This window comes from Cotesia typhae, unplaced genomic scaffold, assembly GCF_013202065.1.
Source record: "Cotesia typhae breed Kobodo isofemale line unplaced genomic scaffold, CoteBio_Ctyphae contig_20, whole genome shotgun sequence".
Lineage (NCBI taxonomy): Eukaryota > Metazoa > Arthropoda > Insecta > Hymenoptera > Braconidae > Cotesia > Cotesia typhae.
This window is the reverse complement of record NW_027423725.1, coordinates 897,834-922,364: the sequence shown is the minus strand read 5'-3', so window position 1 is coordinate 922,364 and position 24,531 is coordinate 897,834. Positions and strand designations below refer to the sequence as shown.

The window sequence follows — 24,531 nt, the reverse complement described above, 5'->3', positions numbered from 1 at the left end:
GGAATTTATAAGGCTTCGTTGCTAAGCAACGGTTGATAGGGCCGTGGCTAAGGTTACTAGGGGCGTGACTAAGGTTACTAACAATTATAACTAGGAGGTGTTGCCACAGTTGCTTCGCAACTGTTTCCGGGGCGTAGCTAAGGCTGCTAAGGAAAAAGAAGGCGTCACTAAGGTTGCTAAGTAACTATTAATCAGGCTTTGAGGAGGCGTGGTAAACGTTACTAAGAGGCGGGGTTAGGGTTGCTACGCAACCCTTACTAAGGACAGGACCAAGACTGCTTGGTAACCGCAGTAGCACCATTAGCAAGAAATTCTTAGCAACGTCATTATGGGCGTGATTAGTACTTCAAGGGGCGTGGTTTATGTTGCTAAGAGGCGTGGTTAGCGTTGCTAAGTAGCAATTACTATCAATGTAGCTAAAATTGCTAAACAAATGTCAGTAACAGCGTGGTTAACTTTGCTTAACAACCTTAGTAACGCCCCTTTTTACATTTTTCGAGCAACCGTAACTAAAAAGGTGTAGTTACTATTACTAGAGGCGTATCTGGTGTTGTTAGTGGGTTTATCTATGTATTCGTTACTAAATGCGTGTCCTAGGTTGCTAAGTTTCAGTAATTGGACGTGACAGACTGCTTGACAACCTCAGTAATACCTCTCGTAAAAATTCCTTAGCAACGGTTCACTAAGGGGCGTGGTTAATATTTCAAGAGGCGTAGTTAGTGATACTAATAAGCGATGTTAGTGTTGCTAAGCAGCCTTTACTATCAGTGTGATTGAAATTGCTGAGTTTACGTTACTAAAGGCGTGGCTAAGTTTCTTTAGCAACCTTAGTAACGCCCCTATTTATATCTCCTTAGCAACTGGTACTAAGGGGCGTGGTTATTGTTAATAGGGGCGTATTTAGCGTTGCTAAGGGGTGTATCCATGTAATCGTTACTAAGGGCGTGTCTTAGGTTGCTAACCATCGGTAATTTAGGCGTGACTAGTGTTGTTAGGGGCGTGTTTATAGTTTCTAGGTAGTTGTTACTAGCTACGTTGCTACGGGTTGGAGAAAGAGATTAACGTCAGAAGTCAGAGGAGAAATAAACTTTTGTACTATAATTACATACTAATTTTTTTATAAATAAATTTACTTCTTTAATTAAATAAAACTTACGAAGCATTTTAATAAAATTTTTTAATTGTTTTATTAAGAGTTTGATAAATTTAATAATTAGTAAGATTTAAAACCTGGGTAATTTAAACGCTGTTGAGGAGTTTTAAGAAGAAATAGTAATTTATTTTACGAAACGAAGTACTAAGTACTTTAAAATAGTCTCGGGTTTTTTTTTTTTATATAAAACGAAATAAAAAAGGGTAAAGTTGGAAAACTATAAACCCAGTGGGTAAAGAGTAAAACTTTAACTGAAAGAATAAAAATAAAAGCTTTGAGAATTCTTATAAACTATAAGATAAGTTTGTCGTGGCTTCCAGTAACTTGTTCAACTTGTTCACCAATTGTCTCATGTTTCAAGTATCAAGTCACTAAAAATATCGTAAAATTATAGAATTATTGAGCTAACAGACTATTTTATATTCAGCACTCGTGCAAATAGGTGTATTGAGCACAATAAAATAAAATATACATATGTGTGTGTACAGGGGAGTAATTTATCTGGTAATTAAAATATATCATTTATTCATTGAATAAATGGATCCGTTAATTAACCGGTTTTTTTTTTTTTTTTTTTTTTTTTTGTATAATAATATATTTTCCGATTACGATGAAGCTGGTGATTAAATCGAATCAGAGAGCATCGGCATGAATAATGAGACGGGGATAGAGAAGAAACGGGATGGAGGTCAAAATGTACGCCGTGTGAATTGCATTGAATATTCATAACCGAAATCCGTCCATCTGTATTATTATTGTAATGATACGGCTACTTGCGATTACATCTATGAATTAATTGCCTATTTTTATTGAATTTATTTGTCAACTGTCTTTTTAGGAGAAATTTTAAAATTAAGATTGACATTTATGAATTAGCAAAAGGGGTTATGTTGATTTTTTACCACTTGATTCAAAGATAATTAATATATATGATGGTATAGATGAAGATAATGTAAAATAATTTTAATTTTAACCTAGGGATTAAAAATTCCACTGATAAAGTTTTTGAGCTCTTCGAGCTCGAAAATAAAATTTATGAGTTATTTTGAGCTCTCCGAGCTCAAAAGTTTTATAGGAGTTTCATAGAACACTATTTTTTGTATAGTTTGAAAAGTCTGGCAACACTGCATGAGCGTTAAGATATTTTATAGTGGTTACACTCTAGTGTTTTAGACCAGCTGTAGACTAATCTCTGTTTTGATACATGCGTTTATTTATTTATTTACATACATTTATTCGGAAATATAATTACAATGTCTGAAAAAAAAAATAATTGACAGTATTGTTTTGTTTTTTCAGAAAAATCAGTAATTAAATTTTTTGTGTTGATGTATTAACTGATTTTAAATTTTACTATTTTTTATTATTTCATCTGACTATTATTTTTATAACTTATCAAAGATTAATATATATAATTATATTAAAATTGTTAACTTTTTTGAATTTTTAATAATTATAGAAAAATACTTATTTTCATAAAATAATCATTGTTATTTTTTTTTTTAAATAAATAAAATTAATAACTATAATATTACACCTGACGTAGATTAAACTTTTCAAATTTTTCAGCGCTAACGCGTCTCATACTTTTTTCTTGGCTCACAAAACTTGCGTTGTTGCCATAGCTTTATTAACGTATCCCTTCCTCGGCTACTCTGGTCTAGGTAAATTTTTCATTACTTATTAATAAATATCTGTGAAACTGTGTGGTAATTATCAATGAAATTATTTTTAAAAAATTGTTTAGTTGTTAGTTAACGTTACTCTAGTTTTTTAAAAAGATCCTAAGAAAAGTTTCTGAGATATAAAAATGTTTGTAGGTAAACTTTTGGATATCCCGTATACCGTAATGTATAAGAGCGTTCAAAACTCAAACTTTGAAATTAAATATCTCTGAAACTAGATGATCAAAAATTTTCAAATTGCGCCAATCGATGCAGAATTATATGAACATTAATCTAAATTTTTTAAACTATTAAACTACTAAATATTGACCGCCTATGTTCTAAATACTGGCCAGTATAGTATTATGCTTGCTATTCTGATAAATAACTTTTATTTAAAATCTATAAGAGTTTGGACATTAGCTAATCTACTCACTGACATGTTAATAATTGAAGTATTGTTGTTAGTTGTTCTGTATTCTGATACAATATTATCTTCAGTACTCATAATTGAATCAATTACCGAAACCATACTAATATTAAGTACATTGGATAATTTACAAAACTAATTTTCAACCAGAATATTATTTCAATTATTAACATGCTTTTTCCAACAAAAATAATTGATATTCAATTTTTTTGACAAATATTTAATTATTGATTATGACCTTGTATCTTGTGAACTATTGACATTTTTAAAGATATAAGCTCATCCTGATGTTACACTCATCGAGACCTTTCATTTGAGTACCCACATCAATTTTTCATATATTTATATATATTATATATACATATATATGAAAAATATATGAAAATGCATGTGGGTACTCAAATGAAAGCTCTTGATGAGTGTAACATCATGATGAGCTTACAATTTTAAAAATGTCAATATTTAAGAAAGTACAGTGCAATTTAACAAAAGTCATTATTTAATAAAGCAAAATTTTATTTATTTTTTTTTTTTAAACTATAAGAAAAGTGGATTAAAAATATTTATTTTAATTTCAATAAGTATTTCCCGATACGACAAAGCACTTTTCCAACAATGCTTTTATTTAGATTCGTACTACAACCATCATTATGATTATTATTAATATTACCGAGGCTCATGAAGCAGAAACAAAAAGTTTGGATTTATTACCGGCGTCAAGTGGATTCTTACATTTAAATAGTTTAACCAAGTATCGATTATTGGAAATAATAATGTCAATGCACGTGCATCATATCCAGGAAGAGGTTATACCGGTTCGTCAATAATTGCAGTACCGAGCCTCTGTTGAATTGAGAGCCAAGTGCACAGGCGCCTATTCGCTGGCCTACAGACTCTATCCCCTCTAGATTTTTACTTTATCAATTTACTCTTTACTTAAATCCCCGCTTTTGCCCTCCGGCTCCGTATCTTTCGATCCAATTAATTTCCTACTTTTATCGAGCATTTTATCCTTCTCTCTCTCTCTCTCTCTCTCTCTCTCTCTCTCTCTCTTTCTCTCTTATTCTCATTTTTAGTCCCAATTTATTTTAGAATATAAAAAATAAATTTGGCGCCAAATTTAATTTTTAAATAAAAAATATTTATTTTTTAAAAACCAATGATAAATGATAATAATGTTTCAAAAGTGAGCAATCTTTCAGTGGATCGTTGAAATAAACTATAAATAAAATAGAGACGAATTCTGTGAATTTGCAGACGTCGAGAATTCAAGAGGAATTGAAAAATATGTTAGACTACACGATCAACACATTTTTTATATTATACCGCGGTGTCGCTGTCAACGAAAGAATAAAAATACCCGCGGGTTATTGTATCTAAATATTTTTTTTTAATAATTATTACTTCGCCTATCCTTGACCCGGAAAATGAGAGATTAATCCGACGATTAATAAAAAAATATTTTATTTCGAGAGTTACGTCCACGAGCTCGTTACTCCTTCGCCCAGTTTAACGGTAATTGCTTTGTAATGATGAGTACATGATTGAACTCGGAATTTTAAGTGATAATAAGCTCGAGAATAAATTGAAATTGTAATTTTTTAAATTTAACACCTAAATATTAAGATTCGAATATTTTGTCACATTAAATCGTACTAGAGTCATATTTTACTTAAAAAATAATACAAAATATATATGGTTCAATTGAAATATCATCGCTGAACTTATTAAAATTTTTTTTAAATCGATTAATTGCCATTTTTACATAAAAAAGTGGTTTTAATGGCTTATATTGTAGATTTTTCAAATTTTTACGGAGAGACAAACACGATAACTTTTGAAAAAATAAATTTTTCAACTCAATTTATTTTTTAAACCCTTCGTCTGCTTTTAGAGAAGTTACGGATTAAAAATTGCAACTTAATATTGTTTTGTTTAATTATAATTAATTTTTTATTTTTTAGCTAGCAGTTGGAGAAATTTTCTATCTTTTGGGCAGCCATATAGAAAAATTTATTTGTAAATAAAGTTTTAAAACAGCTGATACTATACTCAATTGTGTTCTTCGACTGACCAAATTAATACAGTCTTTAATTGGTCCTTTTTTATAATTCACTTATCGAAACGAAAGATGGTGTTCAATTCGTATAAATACAAAAAATATTATCCGCGGGAAAATTTAAACAAGCTTCAAAATTGAATTGTAAGTAAAATTTCTTGTAATTAACTTATTAAAATTATTTTTTCAAATTTATTCTTGTAGTATACAGTACAAAATTATTTTTTTATCGCCGTTTAATATAAAACCATTGCAAAATTGAAAATATATCTCTTTTATTAACAATCTAATTATAAATTCAATTAAAATAAATCCTTAGTTCACTATTGAACTTTTAATTTTCAATCTCGAAATCAACTATTCAATTTCCCGTCTCCAGGAGCCGTAACATCCTCCATATATGTATGTAGGTATGTTTGCATGTAGCATAGGGCGCAACCCTCTATTCAATAGATACAAAACATAGATGGGGTCTAAACTACATTTCATTGTCCGTCAATTTGTGTCTTATTCATCATATGGCAAATTTTTTGCCTTTCTACTCGAGGTTGTTTGTATTATTTTTTTTTTTTATTTTTTTTTCAATTTATATGAACTGAATATTTTTTTTTCGGCACATGATTAATTTTAATAGTCAATTTTCAAAATCAATTTTTCATTTGATAACAAATAACAAATTTTGTATTTGTTAAAAAAAATTCGGATAATAATAAATAATTAAATTTCAAAAATTCCTTAATTAAGAAAAAAAATTTTTTTAAACTCTGGAATTTTATATCTTGTTTGACAAGCATCGTAGCAAAAAATTACCAAGACATTTTTTGTAGAAAATTGAACGATCTACAAAAAAGGTCTCTTATGATTTTTTGATAAATTCACTCTTTCAAAAGTTATTTAAGAATAAATTTGAAAAATTCAAAATTTCAAGATTTTCTTTTTCTTTCAGCAAAATTGTTTTTATTTATAAATATTTTTTTATCTGAGAATTTTTTTTTTCAAATAACTTTAAAATTTTGTCAAAGCATCTCTTAATAAAGCCCCTGTTAAAATTAGAGGGCTTAATATTGAAATTTAAATTTTGCAAATCAAAAATAAATATCAGAAAAAAAAAAGTGTAAAAATTTGGAGATTTAATTTAAAAAATTATGAAATATAAAAGTAATTACTATTTATATTGACAACTCGGTGCATAGTTTCGTAATTTTTTTCCTCCAGTCATAATTAAATACATCTACATATATATAAAGTGAGATATAAATCGAGAGGTGACTGTATATATATTGGGCTAAAACGAGGGTAGTTTTGCGCAGAGTGTCGCGCACTAGCAACCAGCGGGTACGGAGCATCCAGAGGCAGAGAGCACGAACCACCTCTACCACCACCCCGATAACTCGGCACCCCTGACTCAGAGTCACCGAATAAAACGGGGGTAGATTCAGTTGCCCGCGATTAAACGTGGGGTCTAGCCGATCGGGACCCGCCGTCCCGCGAATTGTCGCGTTCACCTTTTTTTTTCGTTCCCATTTAAAGTAACATCTTCTACCACCAGTATCTTTAAAAATTCAAATAATTATCTTCCCAAAATAATTGCTCGTATTTTGCCCCTTAGAAATGACCAAGGAATCACTCGTTCTATTTAAACTCATCCAGTTCCCCAAAATGTGCCAAGTGTTTCACTAATTATACATTTTCCGCTAAATGAGAAGGAAGAAACGGAAAAAATCCCTTCGGATTTTACCTCCAGTAATTTTGATACTTTTTTTCTAATAATTTCTTCAAGGGGGGGGGGTCAATTTTGTTCTTGTTTTTGTTGGTGTTGTTCTTCTTAGTTTTTATCGTATTGTTGTTGTTATTGTTTTTGTTTATGTTGGTGTTGTTTTTGTTCTTTTTAGTTTTGATTTTATTGTTCTAATTTTGTTGTTGTTGTTGATGTTGTTGTTGTTGTTCTACTACTTCTTGTTTTTGTTCTTGTTCTGATTCTTGTTTATGTTGTTGTTGTTGTTGTTGTAGTTCTTGTTGGTATTTTTGTTGGTTTTGTTCTTATTGATGTTGATTTTGTTATTATTGTTTTTTTTTGTTCTCGTTGTTCTTGTTTTTGTTAGCTTTGATCTTATTGTAGTAATTTTATTGTTGTTTTTTGTTTTTGTTCTTGTTTTTTTTTTGTTCATGTTGTTGTTTTTGTTTTTGCTTTTGTTGGTATTTTTCTTATTGTTGTTTTTGTTCTTGTTGTTGGTTTTTTTCTTGTTGTTGTCATTTTTGTTGATTTTCTTCTTATTATTGTTGATATTGTTGTAATTGTGTTTCTTTGTGGTTGATCTGGTTTTTGTTTTTGTTAGATTTATGTTTTTTTTTTCTGTTGTTGGCGTTGTTGTGTTTGTTTATGTTGATTCTCATTTTTGTCATTGTTTATATTGTTATTTTCTTGTACTGCATCACATTACATAATATTGATAATAATACTAATGCGTAACGCGGTAATAAAACATAAATTGTCAAAGGCCACGCTATTCGCTCATCAATAGCGCATTTGCGGTTGTTTTTTGTGTCCGCAAAAGACAATAGCCGGAGGCTTTTTTTCATTTATTTAATATCTCCGGTTATTGCAGACCGAGACACTCGGGAATTTAGTGATTAAAAATTTTTTATCAACTTTTCTTCAATTAAAAACTATTATCGCGATCTAAATAAAAATTGTCATTATCTTAATTATAATATGTATATCAGGAATGTGGACTAGATAGGATCATAATAACAAATTACATTATTATTTCTGCGACGTTTCGGTCATTTATTAGACCTTCATCAGGCATCTGAAAATTACACAAATTAATAACTAACAAAATAACATAACAATTGATACAATTCTAATATTTATCATAATACGAATTCTAACAATCACTATCTTACATTGCACAGTTGCCTTAGTCATATAAATCATCACAAAATTAACAAAATTGATAGATTTATTAATTATTCTTACTATTAACTCAGAAATAAAGTACACACGACACTTATAAAATTGCCATATATAATAGCTAAATTTGTCATTAGAGACAAATTTGGGAATTAGGGAAATAAAGAATAAGGGGTGAAGGGGAGGACCTTTACTCAGTAGGAATTTTCGGTAACTGAAAAAATATCAATTGTTATGTTATTTTGTTAGTTATTAATTTGTGTAATTTTCAGACGCCTGATGAAGGTCTAATAAATGACCGAAACGTCGCAGAAATAATAATGTAATTTGTTATTATGATCCTATCTAGTCCACATTCCTGATATACATATTATAATTAAGAATTATGGATGATAATGAAAATAATATTGTCATTATCGCGGAGGGAACTTTGATAACTTCACTAGAGAAAAGAAGAGTTTTTAGTGGAAATTTAAATAGTTTAAGGAAAAATGGGTTTTGTTGAACCAGAAAAAATTTTTGGAGCACTGAAATAATTTTTTTTTTTTTTTTTCTCAAAATTTACTTGTTAACGATATTTTTCAAAAAAATTGCTTAGAACCAATTTTTCTTAAAAAAAAAAAAAATTAAAATTACAAAATATTTTTAAAATACACATACATCTTACAAATTTGGAAAATTTTTCCTTTTTTTTTTTTTTTTTGACATCTAGATACTAAAATTTCCACTAAAAACTCTAAAACTCCAAATTTTCTTTTTTCGTACTGCATTTCAAAAACTTATTCGATCAATTCTGATCAAAATTTCTCCAATTTAGCCAATCGTCAAAACTCTATTTAGCCAACTTTGATTAGAGATCGAGAATTTGTCCTCGAGATGCTTCCAAAATCATCCAATGTTTCCAAATTGAATCGAGCCCAATTCTGAAGATAATTTGGACAATTAAAAAGCTTCAAAAATTCTCGCTGGATAAAAAACCACCAAAGCTTGAAAAGTCGACTGACAACGTTCAAAATTTTGTTCGCTAAAAGACTAATCCGTAAAATTTTCCTTTATCTCCCAACAAGTGTCCTCAATTTGGTTCCTTAGCTCCCATCAATGTAGATCAAGTTCTCGATGGTTGAATATATTTCTTTAAAAAATCGGTTGCCCTTAAGAGACTTTGTGTTAGAGCATGTTATCTCTTGATGCAAGGCCTTGGTATCAAAAGGACAATGCAGTTCTTATCTGCATATCAAATGCATCACTTACAATCTCTTTGTACACACTTACGCTCTCGGTCAGAAAAATAAAAAATAAAACCTCGTAAATTTTTCAGCCAGTGGATTCTCACCAAAATGTTGATAATAAAAATCGATTAAGCCGACAATAACGAGCACCAAGACTGACCTTGAATAAAATAAAAGTCGTTTAATTTCTGGAATGAATCTGTGAAAAGTGCGAGGATTTAGCAGCAACTGATCAAAGGATGTCACTTCATCACAAATACTACGTAAGTATAAATAAAAAATCTTGGGCTGTTATCAAAAGAGATAAAATAACCGGGCAAATTACTTCGACACGATTCAGTTTACAGTGGACGCGTGGTTATTGTTCGAAAACAACCGAGGCCAGGACATGATAGATAAGCGACTGATAGTTCCTTCTAACCCCGATACATACATTGGAGTCTGCTGTAGACTTCCACCACACAGAAACTTCCTCGTCTCCTACATCCAGTTTCTGTGTGTACACTTGCTCTTGCTCTTCTCTGGCTCTGTCTTGTTGCAATTCAGGCTGGAGCTCCAAGTGTTTAGATATCGACCGCCAGAATAGACTACATCCTTTACCTACTGCCAGAGTCCTGAATTTACTCTTTTTTGTTATTCCAGTTTTACTAAATTCACTGCACCACCTTTTTTCATTATTAACGCTCTAAATAAATTTGTTTTCCTGCTTTTGCGGATCTGCCGCAAAATATCAAATTTAAAAAGTTTTTTTTTTCTTCTAATTTTTTTTTTTTACACGGGCAAATGATAAATATTACATACACGGCGAAAAAAACATAGGAATTTTTCCTATTTTTCCAATATTAACATAGAAATTTTTCCAATGTCAACATAGGAATTTTTTAAATGTTAACATGGGAATTTTTTCTTTATTAACATGATAGAAATATCCATGTGACATAGGAAAAATTCATTTATCACTAAAATTTATGTAACTTAATTTAATAATTACAAATTTACATAACAATTTTCTCATTCGAGCAATTTCAGATAATTTAAAAGTAAAACAGTGATATACAGTCGATTTGTGATAAAAAAAATTCGAGGAAATTTTTTTCAAATTTTGCTTTACATTTCGAAAAAATTAAAAATCCACCAGATTATGGACGGTGTGGCTTAAATTGCCATAACTTTTTCAAAAATTGACTTATCGGGACGTTTTATTTTTTTCAATAATTTTTTTATTAAATATTCTTTTTGAGAAAAAATCGAAAAAAATTATTCAAACCTAACTTCATCGTTATTTTTTAGATTTTCCAAAAAAAACTCCGAATTTCTCAATGATAAACATTTTTAATTTCTTTTTTCTTTTTTTTACATGAAACTTTGACATTTTCTACAAATACCCTGAAAATTTTAGAATGGTGTTTTTTCGATTTCTATTTTTTTTCAATTGAAAAAAAAAATTTTTTTCATGTCATAAATGAATTTTCCTATGTCACATAAATATTTCTATTAATTTAATAAAGAAAAAATTCCCACGTTACCATTGGAAAAATCTCTATGTTTTTTTCGCCGAGTAAGAATCATTAAAATCACGATTTTACTGTTTGAAATGGTAATTTTTAGCAGTTGATCATTACTTATTACAAATCGACTATTATTTATTACAGTTTACTTTTTTCCATGTTTTCAACTATCATTAATACAGTTTCGAAAATTCTTATTTTCTAATAAGTTCTAGTATAAAAATAATTTATAAAGTAATTTGTAATACTAATTAATTGTCTACGACAATTAAAAAAGAGAAGAATCGAGCATAATTAAGGAAAAATAACTGTGACGGTAAACTTAACCCTACAAGTTAGTAGGACAATCCGTTTATACGCATTACAATTATAAATGTGACAGTGGGTCATGTTACTTTCAGTGTCTCATTGAATATAATGTTGTAACAGTGTATACGTTCTTTAACTGGAAAGTTCAAGATTGCCGTGTACTGCAACTAATAAGACACCCTCACTCCTCAACCTCGGCTCTCTCATGTACCTCCCTGCCGAGAACTAACGCCTACATAATTAATTACCCACGTGCACATTATCTCAGGAACATGATTCGTGTGAAAATCTTTTCTCTCAATCATGTGTTTTATTTTTGTTGAAACAAAAGTGTAATAAACGTGAGCTCTTACTCTTGTTCATTCATGCCGTCTGTTATTCCTATTTAGACCACACACATTTTAATATTTAGTATTAACTATATCTAATCGTCGGTTATAAACATCTCTGTTTATATACTTTATATATTTAATGCAGTTATCTAACTATTTATTTATTTATTTATTAATGAATAAATTTAAATGACACCTTAAACAACAGAAGCTGCTTGTTGGTGTATTTATCCGGCTCTCAGATTGCATAATAAAAATTTAAGTGTCGAGATAAATTCAATGCTTTAGACACATTTATTTAGATTGATATTTTTTTTTTTTGATATACTATTTATTTATATAATAAATCGTACTCTTGTTGAGAAACACCAGTGAATGCTCACATTAATTTTAAAAGATTTAAAGGATTCAAAATCAGAAAATTTTATGCTTTTTTATTTTTTACAATGGAAAAAAATATTGAAAAGTAATTTTTACTGCTACAGTTAAAAATAATAAATGTGAAAAAATAAGAATAATAATTATTTTTTAAATAGTTACAGTAAAATAAAATAAGAAATTTAGAAGTGACAATTCACACGTAAAAAAAAGCTCTAATAAATCCACGCCGGATTTTTAGAGTTTAATTTTGGGCTTGAAATTTCGGAAAGGCTGTTGATAATTTAATTTTTTTATAAACTGAGCCCATAACCTGTCAGTTTATGGATATATTTATACTTGTTGCCGAAAATGTAAAAAAAATGTTAGATTGTAATTAAAATTGACTTTTTTATAATTTAATTAAAAAAATTTTTAAGAAATTAAAACTTTAGTGATTTTTCTTGAAAGAAATTTTCTTTATAAATTATAGTAAGATATTCCGCAATTTATGATCTTATAAAAAAAAACCTATAAAATTAATAATAATGTTTCATTGATAATATGTTGTATATGAATTAATCTCCGAAGAAGCTCAACAACCTTAAATACTTTGTAAATAGTTAAATTGACCTTACAAAAGAAATGAATGACTCGAAATTTCGGAAATGACCCGATTTTGAAGTTTTCTAAATTTACGGAAAAATTTTCAGAGTGCTATAACGAAAAACAAACATTAAAAAAAAATTTTTTTTTATTTCTAAAAAAAAAAAAAAACACTACTCTGAAAATTTCAGTAAATTCGCAGAAAATATCTGATTATACTGCGTGATATCTGGATTATACTCATTGTAATCTGAATTATACTCATTGTAATCTTAATTATACCCATTATAATCTCGATAATACCAGCGACTATCTGAAATTTTTTTTTACTCAGTACACAGTAAAAAATTTTTCGTCATTGTGTTTAGTATTAAAATTTGTTTGTAGAATTTAACACACTAGAATATTAAATTCTACACACTAGAGTGTAATATTTTAACACTCTACACAATGACGAAAAATTTTTTACTGTGTACTGAGTAAAAAAAAAATTTCAGATAGTAGCTGGTATTATCGAGATTATAATGAGTATAATCAAGATTACAATGAGTATAATCCAGATTACAATGAGTATAATCCAGATTACAATGAGTATAATCCAGATTACAATGAGTATAATCTGGGATGATATCCAGTGTCATCTTGTTCTGTCCGCGTGGAAGCAAATTTTGGAAGTGTAAAAATAGATATTGCTTTCGGAATTAATTTTTGATATTTTTCTCACAAGAAAACAATTTTCTTTCTGGATTAAAAAAATTTAGAAGGAAAAACACTTTTATATCAGTGTAATATAACTTAAAAAAATACCGCATTTAAAAACAGGACTTTTAGATCAAATAGACTCGAATCGTACATTTTATCGAGGTACATTTTAAAAATATAAGAGTATAATTAAAATAAATTTACCTAGGGAGGGATTTTACTTAAAAATACCAGCAATTTAAACCATTATTAATATTATTATTATTATTATTATTATTATTATTATTATCATTATGCAGTAATACATCTTGGAAGGGTTACAATAAGGGCTGGTGTGCCGCTCTCGAGCAGCGACAGTGTGTGTAAGTGTATATGCCGGTGGGTCGATCGGTATCTGGGTCGCGGGTTTTGGCAACTACCAGCACTGGCACCCTCCAGCTTCACAAACCCGTTACCGACCTCCCACCCTCTCATTGTACATCTGCAACCCCCACCCCCACCCTCACTCATTTTCGCATCCGAACCGAATGAATACTCGCATCATACATTCTACACTATATCATATTTTATCATCCACCTTTAGCTCACACGCACGCGAGTTGGTGCGCTTTTTTTTCGCGGTGGAATGTCGCACCCGCGGAAATTCTTCTCTAATTTTTTTAATTTTTTCACTCGACGCTCTCCCACTTCAAATGTCGGCTTGTAAATTTTATTTTTATTATTCGCGTAGGCGTTACATCCCAGTCCTTTGTATTTATTCCAGTCTTGAGAATAATGGGAGTTGTGTTTGTCTGCGAAGATAGAACCAACGTCTATCTGGTTTACGACGCGTCTTCTTAGTAGCAGTATATATTGCATGTAACACCTATTCTGTCTATTTGTTTGGTTTAAAAATGTAAATATGTACTGACAGTATTTTTATTTTACTCCGATTCGAGGAAAAATCGTTAAATTTCAATGTCACGGAAATTTTTCACTCAATCACTGAACATCACACTCAATTGTCCGCGGTCGTTCGATGTTAATGGAATATTACAAGCTGTGGGTGATTTTTTCCTCCTGTCAATTTTTATTAACTTTTGTTAATTGAATGGTTTTTATTTTAATTTATAATTAGATGGAAAAAAAATTTTTTTTTTGTAAAGAATTAAATTGAAAAAAATTTTTTATAAAATTTAGAATTTTGAATAGCTTTTATTTTAAAAATAATCATTTTTTAAAAACTTTCTTAAAAACTTTTTTAAAAAATTCGAGAACCAAATTTCAAAAATCTGCTCTCGGAATTTTTTTTTGGCGTCTTAAAATAGTCTAGGTTTGTGTCAGGTTTAAGATTTTAAACAAACGACAATTTTCAGACAATTTTTTTTTTTTACATATTTTATATATTAAATATATAACAAATATCATATATATATAATATATAAAAAAATTCATATGTGTATTCAAATGAAAGGTCTCAATAAGTGTAACATCAGGATGAGCTTATATCATTAAAAATGTCATTAATTAAACAATTATATGAATTTTCTGAATTTATTAAATACACAGTAAAAAATTTTGCATTATTACGTCAAAAAACTTAGTGTTAAATATTTAACACTTTTTTGTGTTAATTTAACACTTATTTTGTTAAATCAACGCAAAAAAACGTTGAATATTTAACATAAAAATTTTTTGAAAAAAATTTTTTGACGCAAAATTTTTTATTGTGTAACATATAAATTTTGTGTTAATTTAACACTTATTCTGTTAAATCAACGCAAAAAAATGTTAAAAATTTTTTATCGTGTACCATATAAGTTTTATTATTGACAGTAGCCATTGCCGAATTAATAATATTATCTTTAATAAAATAATTATTAATTGTTATCTTCAATAAAACTATATACTCGAAAATTGTACTATTATTTCAGGTTATTAAATTCAAAATGGAGATATTAGTACCGATACATTACACTTGTATGTTTTCACGCCCGCTGGGCGCAAGGCACTGCCGTGTCTCTACACAATACATTATCAGTAATTTATTCGGACATAAAGATAAATATATAAACACATGAATACATTATTAATAATTTTCTCTAATGAAACCTAATTATTCCTCGAGATCACTTAAAGAATTTTCTATTTTTTTATATAAAATAATAAATATTACGAATTGAAATAAATAGAGTAGGCGAGTATTTTTATTAAAAAGTAGAGTAGTAAGTCTGGTACTTTATCACATTATATAAAACCGAGAAAGCTCAACTCGGCAACGATAAAAGGCTAATTAAATAAAAATAAAAATAAATGTAGGTATCTGTAACAAGATAAAAATTTTAAAATAAAAATAAATTTTTTGCGACGACAATTTTAAGTGATTTGTTAGGAGAAACATATTGGCGGTTTTAATGTAAATGCATCGTCTGTTGTGGTGGTCGTGTCGATGTGAGTAACGTGTACGTGGGTGTACGTATAGGTACAGGGTGCTTATTGCAGGAAATGCGTGTACAACTTAGCTTAAACATTTTCCAATTAGTGTGAGAGTATTTGAAAAGCATCAGCCACATTAATAGCGAGTAAAGTTAAAGCGCCGGCAGATCAAAGCCGTACACACATGAACAAATCTTCAAAGCGGGGTTTTAGAGTTTAATCCACCGAAACAGTTACAAGTCTGTGCAGTTCTATAACCTAGATAAACTGTTTTATTTTAATTATGTTGTGTTATTGCTATTAATTTTTTTTTTTTTTTTTTTTTTTTTTTTTATTGAGAGATTAGTGATTTGATTATGACATTGATAGTCTAGAATGTGCTGTCTAGTCTAGTCTAGTCTAGAGTCTGGAATATGGGAAAGGGAAAATATTCTGCTAGTGTTTAATTAACATGCAAAAATAACTTTAATATAGTTTATTGTTTTATAAAGAATTGATGTTACTTTTGATGTCAATGATAAAATTTTCTAAATTTTGCTGACAATCTTCTAGAACATGTCTTTTAGATCTTTCATCATTAATTATAAGGAAAGAAAAATTTTTAGTAGTGTTTAATCGGTTAAAACTACTGAAAAATTGGTGTTTTTGACAAAAAACTAGATAATATTGTATGTAACTTTTGATGGCAATGATAAAATTTTCTAGATTTTGCTGAAAATCTTCTAAAGCATCTCCTTTATGGTGCCAATCATAAATTATGAAGAAAAAAAATTTTTATTAGTATTTAATGAGTAAAAATGACTGAAAAATGAATTTTTTTGGAGAAAAAAATAGATACTTTTTAATGTAACTTTTAATGGCAATGATGGAAATTTCTAAATTTTTCTGAGAACATTCTTGAAGACATCTTTTTGAGTTTATAGCATAATTTATAAGAAAACAAAAATATTTACTAGTATTTAACTTGCAAAAGCAACCGGAAATAACAATTTTCACAATTAAAATAACAATAAAATTAAATTAAAAATTTAAATTGTAAAGTGTAAATTATAAATGTAAATTTCGGCTAATCGATAGTGTAATTGCTCGAAAAAGGTAAAAAATAAATGGTCTGTGAGAGGTTTAAATTCAAAAAAACTTTTTCCAACAAAAGTTCCCCAGTTTTAAAACTGTAAAAGAATAAATATATCAGATTTACTGAAGGTAGATGGGTGGTAGAAGGTAGATTGTTCGCTCTTACTTTTTAGTGGCGAAGGCTCAAATAAAAGTCGAATAAAGTTTAACTCCGTAGTCCGGGGGTGGAGTTGAGGTGGAGATAAATCAAGACGAAGATGGAAATACAGATAGAGATAAAGGCCCGTTGAAGGGAAAGAGGAGGGCTGAATTCTCGGCATCAGGTGAATTAGGTGAATTTTGTGGGAGATTACCGAGCTCTTGGATTTTGTTTACGCTAATAGCTTATACACTTATATGAGGATTTGGCTTAATTGACCATCAAGTGTTTTTTACCAAATTTTATTACTTCGACTAATAAAAAATTTCAGAAAATTAATGAACGAAATAAAAAATTTTCCAATTAAGATAAAAGCCCCAATTATTAACAAAGGTCTAAATATTGACACTCTAAATTATTTTTAAATATATTAAATCATCTGTAACAAGAATAACTATCATATAAATTTTTATTAAATTCAAATTAATTAAAAAATTGAAAAAAATTACTGTCAGTTCAAAATATTAAATATTAATTATTAAAAAAAAATAAAGTTAGCACCAGTTCATCAAACCAGCTTACGAGCGTCTATTTTCTTAACAACTTTGGTTAGAAAAGCATTTTTTTTAAATGCCGAGTTTAAATTAATTTCTTCATCTAATTATATGATTTTTTTTTTTTTTTAATTAACAATATATGAAAAATTTATAAAATTGAATAATCGAAATTAATTGTATGCTTTATAATATTTAAATAATGGGTGTCAATAACTAGTTGATAATTTTTAAGTTGAATCTCATATTGACAGCCAGTCGACAGTGCTATCACGCCTTTTTTTTTTTTTACTTAAACCTAAAAAATTAATTGTAAGAGTTTGAACTCTTCTGATTAAATAAATTAATTTTTATATTTTTAAAAGTAATTAATCATTTATGGAAATTATTATTAATAAACTTTAATAATAACTTTCGATAAATAAGAATAAGCAGATGATTCGACGCATGCGCAGTATAGGTGTCAATAATTGGGGCTAAGGCATGTCAATAATTAAATCAATCAGTTTTTTAACCTGTCAATAATTGGTGTATCCGGATACTCTATTTAATTATTTAAAATTAATTAGTAAATATCAGTGATTATCATTTTAAAAAAAGAAATTGATTAGTAAAAACATTACTTGAGACATTACCACAAACAAAATTCAACGATATTGATTATTAATTGCTTAAAAAAATCAAATCATAACTTTGTCTCTAGTAGTGTCAATAATTAGGGCTTTTACTTTATAATATTTAAAGTACTTTCGATTTAGACGAATTTTCAAGTTTTTAAAAATTTATAAAGCATTCTAATGTAAAAAAAAAAAAAAATAAATATATATATATATATATATTTATTAAAATATATGTATATTTAAAAACGACTTTTAAATGATGACGACTGCATTGCTCCCCTGACAAAGGCTCGTATATATTCATTATATTAGTTAATATTGCAATTATTAATTATTATTAATTCAATTTTAATTTACAATTTATGGAAAATTTATAATTTTTCTAAAATTTATAATTACTATAACAATATAGTAAAAATTAATTCCTGGGGCCTTAAAATGTCAAAATTTGATAAACACTCTCTTGATTTGAATTTAAAAAAAATTTGCAATTTCACAAACCGGGAAGTTAAAAAAAACGATTTAATTATTTTATTATATAAATATATTCCTCGAAAAATCCCGGCGATACTAATTACCATGTTTAGCCAGAAGAAATTCCTCCAAAAAAGGAACGAGTGATGCCCATTTGGACAAATTGACCGATTCCAGACCTAGCCCAAGGCCTCGGGACCCTCGGGGCTGACAATTATCAAATTAACTTAATATTTATGAGCCCCTAATGTAATAGCAGCCTAGTCACGTCCACTGGACGACGGTCCTTGTCATATTTCACCTCTTTCTCTCCAGGTTACTCAAACAAAAAAAAATTCCCCTCTCGCAAATACAAAAAATAAATGTAATATAATATTACACATCTATAAAAATGTAAAACTAAAAATACAAGATTACATCTTCATTATACACCGAATCCGTTACGGTCTTCATCGTAAAATCTTTGATGAGTTCATTAGGACCTAAGTTTAGTTTTAGCCTCTTTGCGTTTTAAGGTTTTCATTCGGATAAGTCAATAAAATTATTTTAAACTTTCTGCTTTGAAAAAAAATTCGGTAAATTAGTGACATTAAAAAATTCACTTATAACATGAAAAAAATTTTTTTTTTCAATTGAAAAAAAAATAGAAATCAAAAAAACACCACTCTGAAATTTTCAGGATATTTGTAGAAAATGTCAAAGTTTCATATGAAAGAAAGAAAAAAGAAATTAAAAATGTTTATCATTGAGAAATTCGGAGTTTTTTTGGAAAATCTAAAAAATAACGATGAAGATAGGTTTGAATAATTTTTTTCTCAAAAAGGACATTTAACAAAAAAAATTTTGAAAAAAAACACGCCCCGATAAGTGAATTTTTGAAAAAGTTATGACAATTTAAGCCACACCGTCTATAATCTGGTGGATTTTTAATTTTTTCGAAATGTAAAGCAAAATTTGAAAAAAATTTCCTCGAATTTTTTTTATCACAAATCGACTGTATATCACTGTTTTACTTTTAAATTATCTGAAATTGCTCGAATGAGAAAATTGTTATGTAAATTTGTAATTATTAAATTAAGTTACATAAATTTTAGTGATAAATGAATTTTTGCTATGTCACATGGATATTTCTATCACGATAATAAAGAAAAAATTCCCATGTTAACATTGGTAAAATTTCTATGTCAACATAGGAATTTTTCCTATGCAAAAATAGGAAAAATCCCTATGTTTTTTTCGCCAAGTATAATTTAATTACCGACCGAAGATAATTTCTGAAGTTGGCGACTGGCGATATAAAATTTTAGAACCAAGAAGTCAGAATTGAAGGCAAACAAAATTTGGTAATCTTTAAACCGATTTAGTTAAATGTAAATATTTCTAAACTAAAAAAATTTTTTTAATGAAGTAAAGTTATTTTTTAATAAAAAATTTCTTTGTCCAATTATGAAATTAAAATAAAAACTAACACTTGAAAAAGCAAAAATTAACCATCAATATATATTAAAAGGAATAGAACACAAGAAAAGTAAGATGGAAACTCAAGTGTCACCTGCACTTGACACGTGAAAGTAGTAATTGAATAAGACCGAGCCCTTGATCGTCTAAACGGTATATACATATATATAATAATAATAATCTTTGATAAACCTCGAGATTCTTGAAGAGCGTGTTCGTATAAATAAATAGGTAAAATAACGTAATGGAAGTTGTTGAGTTGAGAAGTGTTCAATATAGATTTCTTTGAAAGTTATTTACGCGGGTGCTCTTACGATCGCCCACACATTTGTGGTTAAGAGGAGAGACGAGATATATTGAGAGGTGCGTGCAACCAGTAGACCTTTTAGAGACTTAGCTCTTGCGGGTATTGAGAATTGAGAACCTGGTTTCATTAACTTACGCTTTTCGTGCCTTCGTGACGTTGACGAGGATCCTGTAATTTGCCGCTTCTTCAGATATATTCTGGGAGGTCTCGCTAACTAATCATTTTTTATTCTCTTCTTTTTATCTCACGAGTCTATTAGTCTAGTATCTTCATTTCGGGACTAAATATCTACTTATAAGTAAATATTAGAGCTTACCTCAAGGTTTGTTTGCTCAATTTTTTTGAGATACCTTTCTTTTACATCTTCATTCTATTAAAATAATTCTATCAAGTTTTTATTTTTGAAACATTAGATTTTATTTCAATAAAATAACTCCACACATAATTATTATTAATTTTATACGTTTTATATTTTAGAAAAAATTTTAGTTCGATAAAATTGAATGTTTATTAGAAAAATTGAAATAAAATCATAAATTGCGGAATATCTTACTATAATTTATAAAGAAAATTTCATTCAAGGAAAATCACTAAAGTTTTAATTTCTTAAAAATTTTTTTAATTAAATTATAAAAAAGTCAATTTTAATTACAATCTAACATTTTTTTTACATTTTCGGCAACAAGTATAAATATATCCATAAACTGACAGGTTATGAGCCCAGTTTCTAAAAAAATTAAATTATCAACAGCCTTTCCGAAATTTCAAGCCCAAAATTAAACTCTAAAAATCCGGCGTGGATTTATTAGAGCTTTTTTTACTTGTGAATTGTCACTTCTAAATTTTTTAGTAATTTCAGTAAAAACTTTTTATTTTACTGTAATTTTTTCGAAATTAATTGTTAATCTTATCAATTTTTCACGTTTATTATTTTTAACTTTTGCAGTGAAAATTAATAGGACTTTTCAATATTTTTTTTTACATTGTAATTGTGAATAATTATTGAAAAAAATATAATTAAATCATGAATTTTTAAAGAAAATTTCTTTCCATGAGAAATTATTCTATTTATTTCTCAAGAAAAAAAATTTTAATAATAATTCATATGACACAGTTTTAAATGAAATGAAATGTGTTGTGAAATAAAAATATCGAGCCGATCGAGATACCTATTACAGAGAACCACTGTTAAATAATTGACACTATTATAAGAATGTGAGAAAGGGGAGAGATCTTTCACGCCCAGCTATTATCATGTCTGACTTTTCCTGACTTATTGCTTATTGTCCCTATAAGCCTCTCAAATATTCCGCAATTCAATTTGCTTGACCACCCATCGAAAAAACCGCCGAAATATTAGGACACATAAATTTTAAAATTACTTCAAGTATAATTTTATAGAAGAATTCATCATTCAATAAAGAAACTTAAAAATTATAAATGTCTGACTTTGACCTCATATAACTTTCGAAAAATTGAATTTATCAAAAAATCATAAGAGACTTTTTTTTGTAGATCATTTAATTTCTTACTAAAAATCTTGCATACTTTTTCGGTATGATGCTAGTAGAACGGGTTATAAAATTCTAAAATTAAAAAAAAAAATTTCCTAAATACTTAAATGATAAATTTAAGAATTTAGTTAATTCAAATTTTATTTTTGATAAAATTTAAAGATCAATTGAAGAAACAAAAATTTTTTTTGATCTTTTGTTTATAGATATTACACATAAATAATAAAACCAATAGCGAATTATGTTAAACCTTCCGTCCTAAAGACAGTGCAATAGTTAGATTTCTAAACATAAAATCACAAAAATAAAAATAAAAAAAAAACTCACTCCCCACTCTTCAGATTGTATCTTACAGATTATAATTTATAGCCGTCAGCTAAATAAATATCCAGCAAAAGTTGTTCTTATTCCCAATCCGGCTCTTCTCTATTTCATTCGTTTTCACAGTTATATGTTCGCTGCACATAAGACTCTACCCAACATAACACCAGAGCGTACCATTTTAATTTCCAGTGCAAGAGGACAATAAATCATTCTCCATTTCCCACAGTGCAACGCTCCTTTTCTCTCCGAATTTCCAGGGAAATTTCACAACATATGAGAAAATTTTAATTTAATAATAACAAAAAAAATTTTTTATATCGAAAACTAAAAAAATCTTCCAATAGATTTATTTTTCAGCAAAATTTAGAAATTTTTAAATAGCTACAATTGCTTAATGCTCGATTTTGATTTGCTTAGCGGCATTTGACGTAATTTTTGAAGTACACGGCGAAAAAAACATAGAAATTTTTCCTATTTTTGCATAGGAAAAATTCCTATGTTGACTTAGATATTTTTCCAATGTTAACATAGGAATTTTTCTAATGTTAACATGGGAATTTTTTCTTTATTAACATGATTGAAATATCCATGTGACATAGGAAAAATTCATTTATCACTAAAATTTATGTAACTTAATTTAATAATTACAAATTTACATTACAATTTTCTCATTCGAGCAATTTCAGATAATTTAAAAGTAAATCAGTGATATACAGTCAGTTTGGGATAAAAAAATTCGAGGAAATTTTTTTCAAATTTTGCTTTACATTTCGAAAAAATTAAAAATCCACCAGATTATGGACGGTGTGGCTTAAATTGCCATAACTTTTTCAAAAATTGACTTATCGGGACGTTTTTTTTTTCAAAAATTTTTTTATTAAATGTTCTTTTTGAGAAAAAATAGAAAAAAATTATTCAAACCTATCTTCATCGTTATTTTTTAGATTTTCCAAAAAAACTCCGAATTTCTCATTGATAAACATTTTCAATTTTTTTTTCTTTTTTTTACATGAAACTTTGACATTTTCTACGAATATCCTGAAAATTTCAGAATGGTGTTTTTTTGATTTCTATTTTTTTTCAATTGAAAAAAAAATTTTTTTCATGTCATAAATGAATTTTTCCTTTGTCACATGGATATTTCTATCATGTTAATAAAAAAAAAATTCCTATGTAACCATTGGAAAAATTCCTGTGTTAACATTGGAAAAATTCCTATGCCAAATGAAAAATATGGAAAATAATTAAATTTTCGAATGATTAAAAAAAAAATTTTATTTTCATTTAATTTGATTGAAAAATATTAAGCCTTTGATCAAAACAATAAATAAAGTAGCTCTCCAAACGTATTACGAATATTTTTTTCTTTTATGAGAATTCACAAAGAACTTGTATTTGACTTGGCAATTGTAATTAATTAATTCAAAAATTAATTTTAAGATGCCTAATAAAATTATTTTTCCGTATTATTTTTTTATAGACATCCTTAATACTAGGAGGGTACTTGGATCTACTTAACAGAAAAAAAAGTCTGAATTTAAAAATTTTTTGTCTTCAAACGTTTTTTTTCTTAAAATAAAATCAAAAATTTGAAAAGATCTTTATTAGATTTAATAAAATTATTTCTTCGGTAAATAACCGTAAAAAACATCAAAATATCTAACGAGCTTAGTTGTAATCAAAATGGCCGGTAAATTTTGAAATGGCCGCCATGGCGGGATTTTTTTAAACTAATTTAAATTGCGCGGGAATATTTGAAGTAACATTTTTTTTGTATCAAGTATTTTCTTAAGTAGTTTCTTTATTAAAGACGGCAAATAAGCTGTTAAAAGCAAAAAATTTACTCAAACATGTTGTGCAATGTCTCGAGCTTCATTCTATTGATTCGCGAGTTTGTTTCTTGAATTAAGAAAAGTAAATATTTAGAAGCATTAATGGAATCTTGAAGAAAATATTTATCAAGTATTTTTTCTTTTAAAAGACACACACAGAAAAAAATGTATTTCGCCACTTTCTTTCTCAAACATTTATTTCAAAGAGGATGAATTAAGCCCGAATTGTTTTACGCACAAAATTGCGGTCGTAGGTCGTAAAAAAAGGCTATGATAAATCGGTTTCGGAGACACGCCAGTCTGTCTGGTTATTTTCAACTTAAAAGTAAAACTCTACCAACTTTTCCTTAAAAAAAGCATAAATAAAAAAGAATCCCTTTTTTTTTGGCAAAAAATACTTTTTTTCTTCTGTTCTTGGGTGATTTACAAATAATCGAATGGACCGGATGTTCCCGTTTAGCCGACCCATTCCCGGAACTAAGTAAATAATCTACGGTCAAGTTATTTAAGGAAAAATAAATACATTAACAGCCGAGAGGTGTTGCAACTTTTTTTAC

General features: G+C 28.0%; 2 protein-coding genes across 2 annotated transcripts in view; one reads left to right on the top strand and one right to left on the bottom strand.

Annotated features, from left to right (window-relative positions):
• The window catches only part of LOC141538325 (mediator of RNA polymerase II transcription subunit 20), a 48,865-nt gene that overhangs the window by 880 nt on the left and 23,454 nt on the right, over positions 1–24,531 (bottom strand). The window lies entirely within an intron of this gene.
• LOC141538321 (facilitated trehalose transporter Tret1-2 homolog) overlaps positions 6,855–24,531 on the top strand; it is a 36,275-nt gene continuing 18,598 nt past the window's right edge. Inside the window, exons 1-2 of the mRNA XM_074259702.1 lie at positions 6,855–7,049; positions 9,539–9,712. Coding sequence (XP_074115803.1) covers positions 9,689–9,712 — 24 coding nt within the window. The 5' untranslated portion in view covers positions 6,855–7,049; positions 9,539–9,688. The remainder of the gene's footprint in view (positions 7,050–9,538; positions 9,713–24,531) is intronic.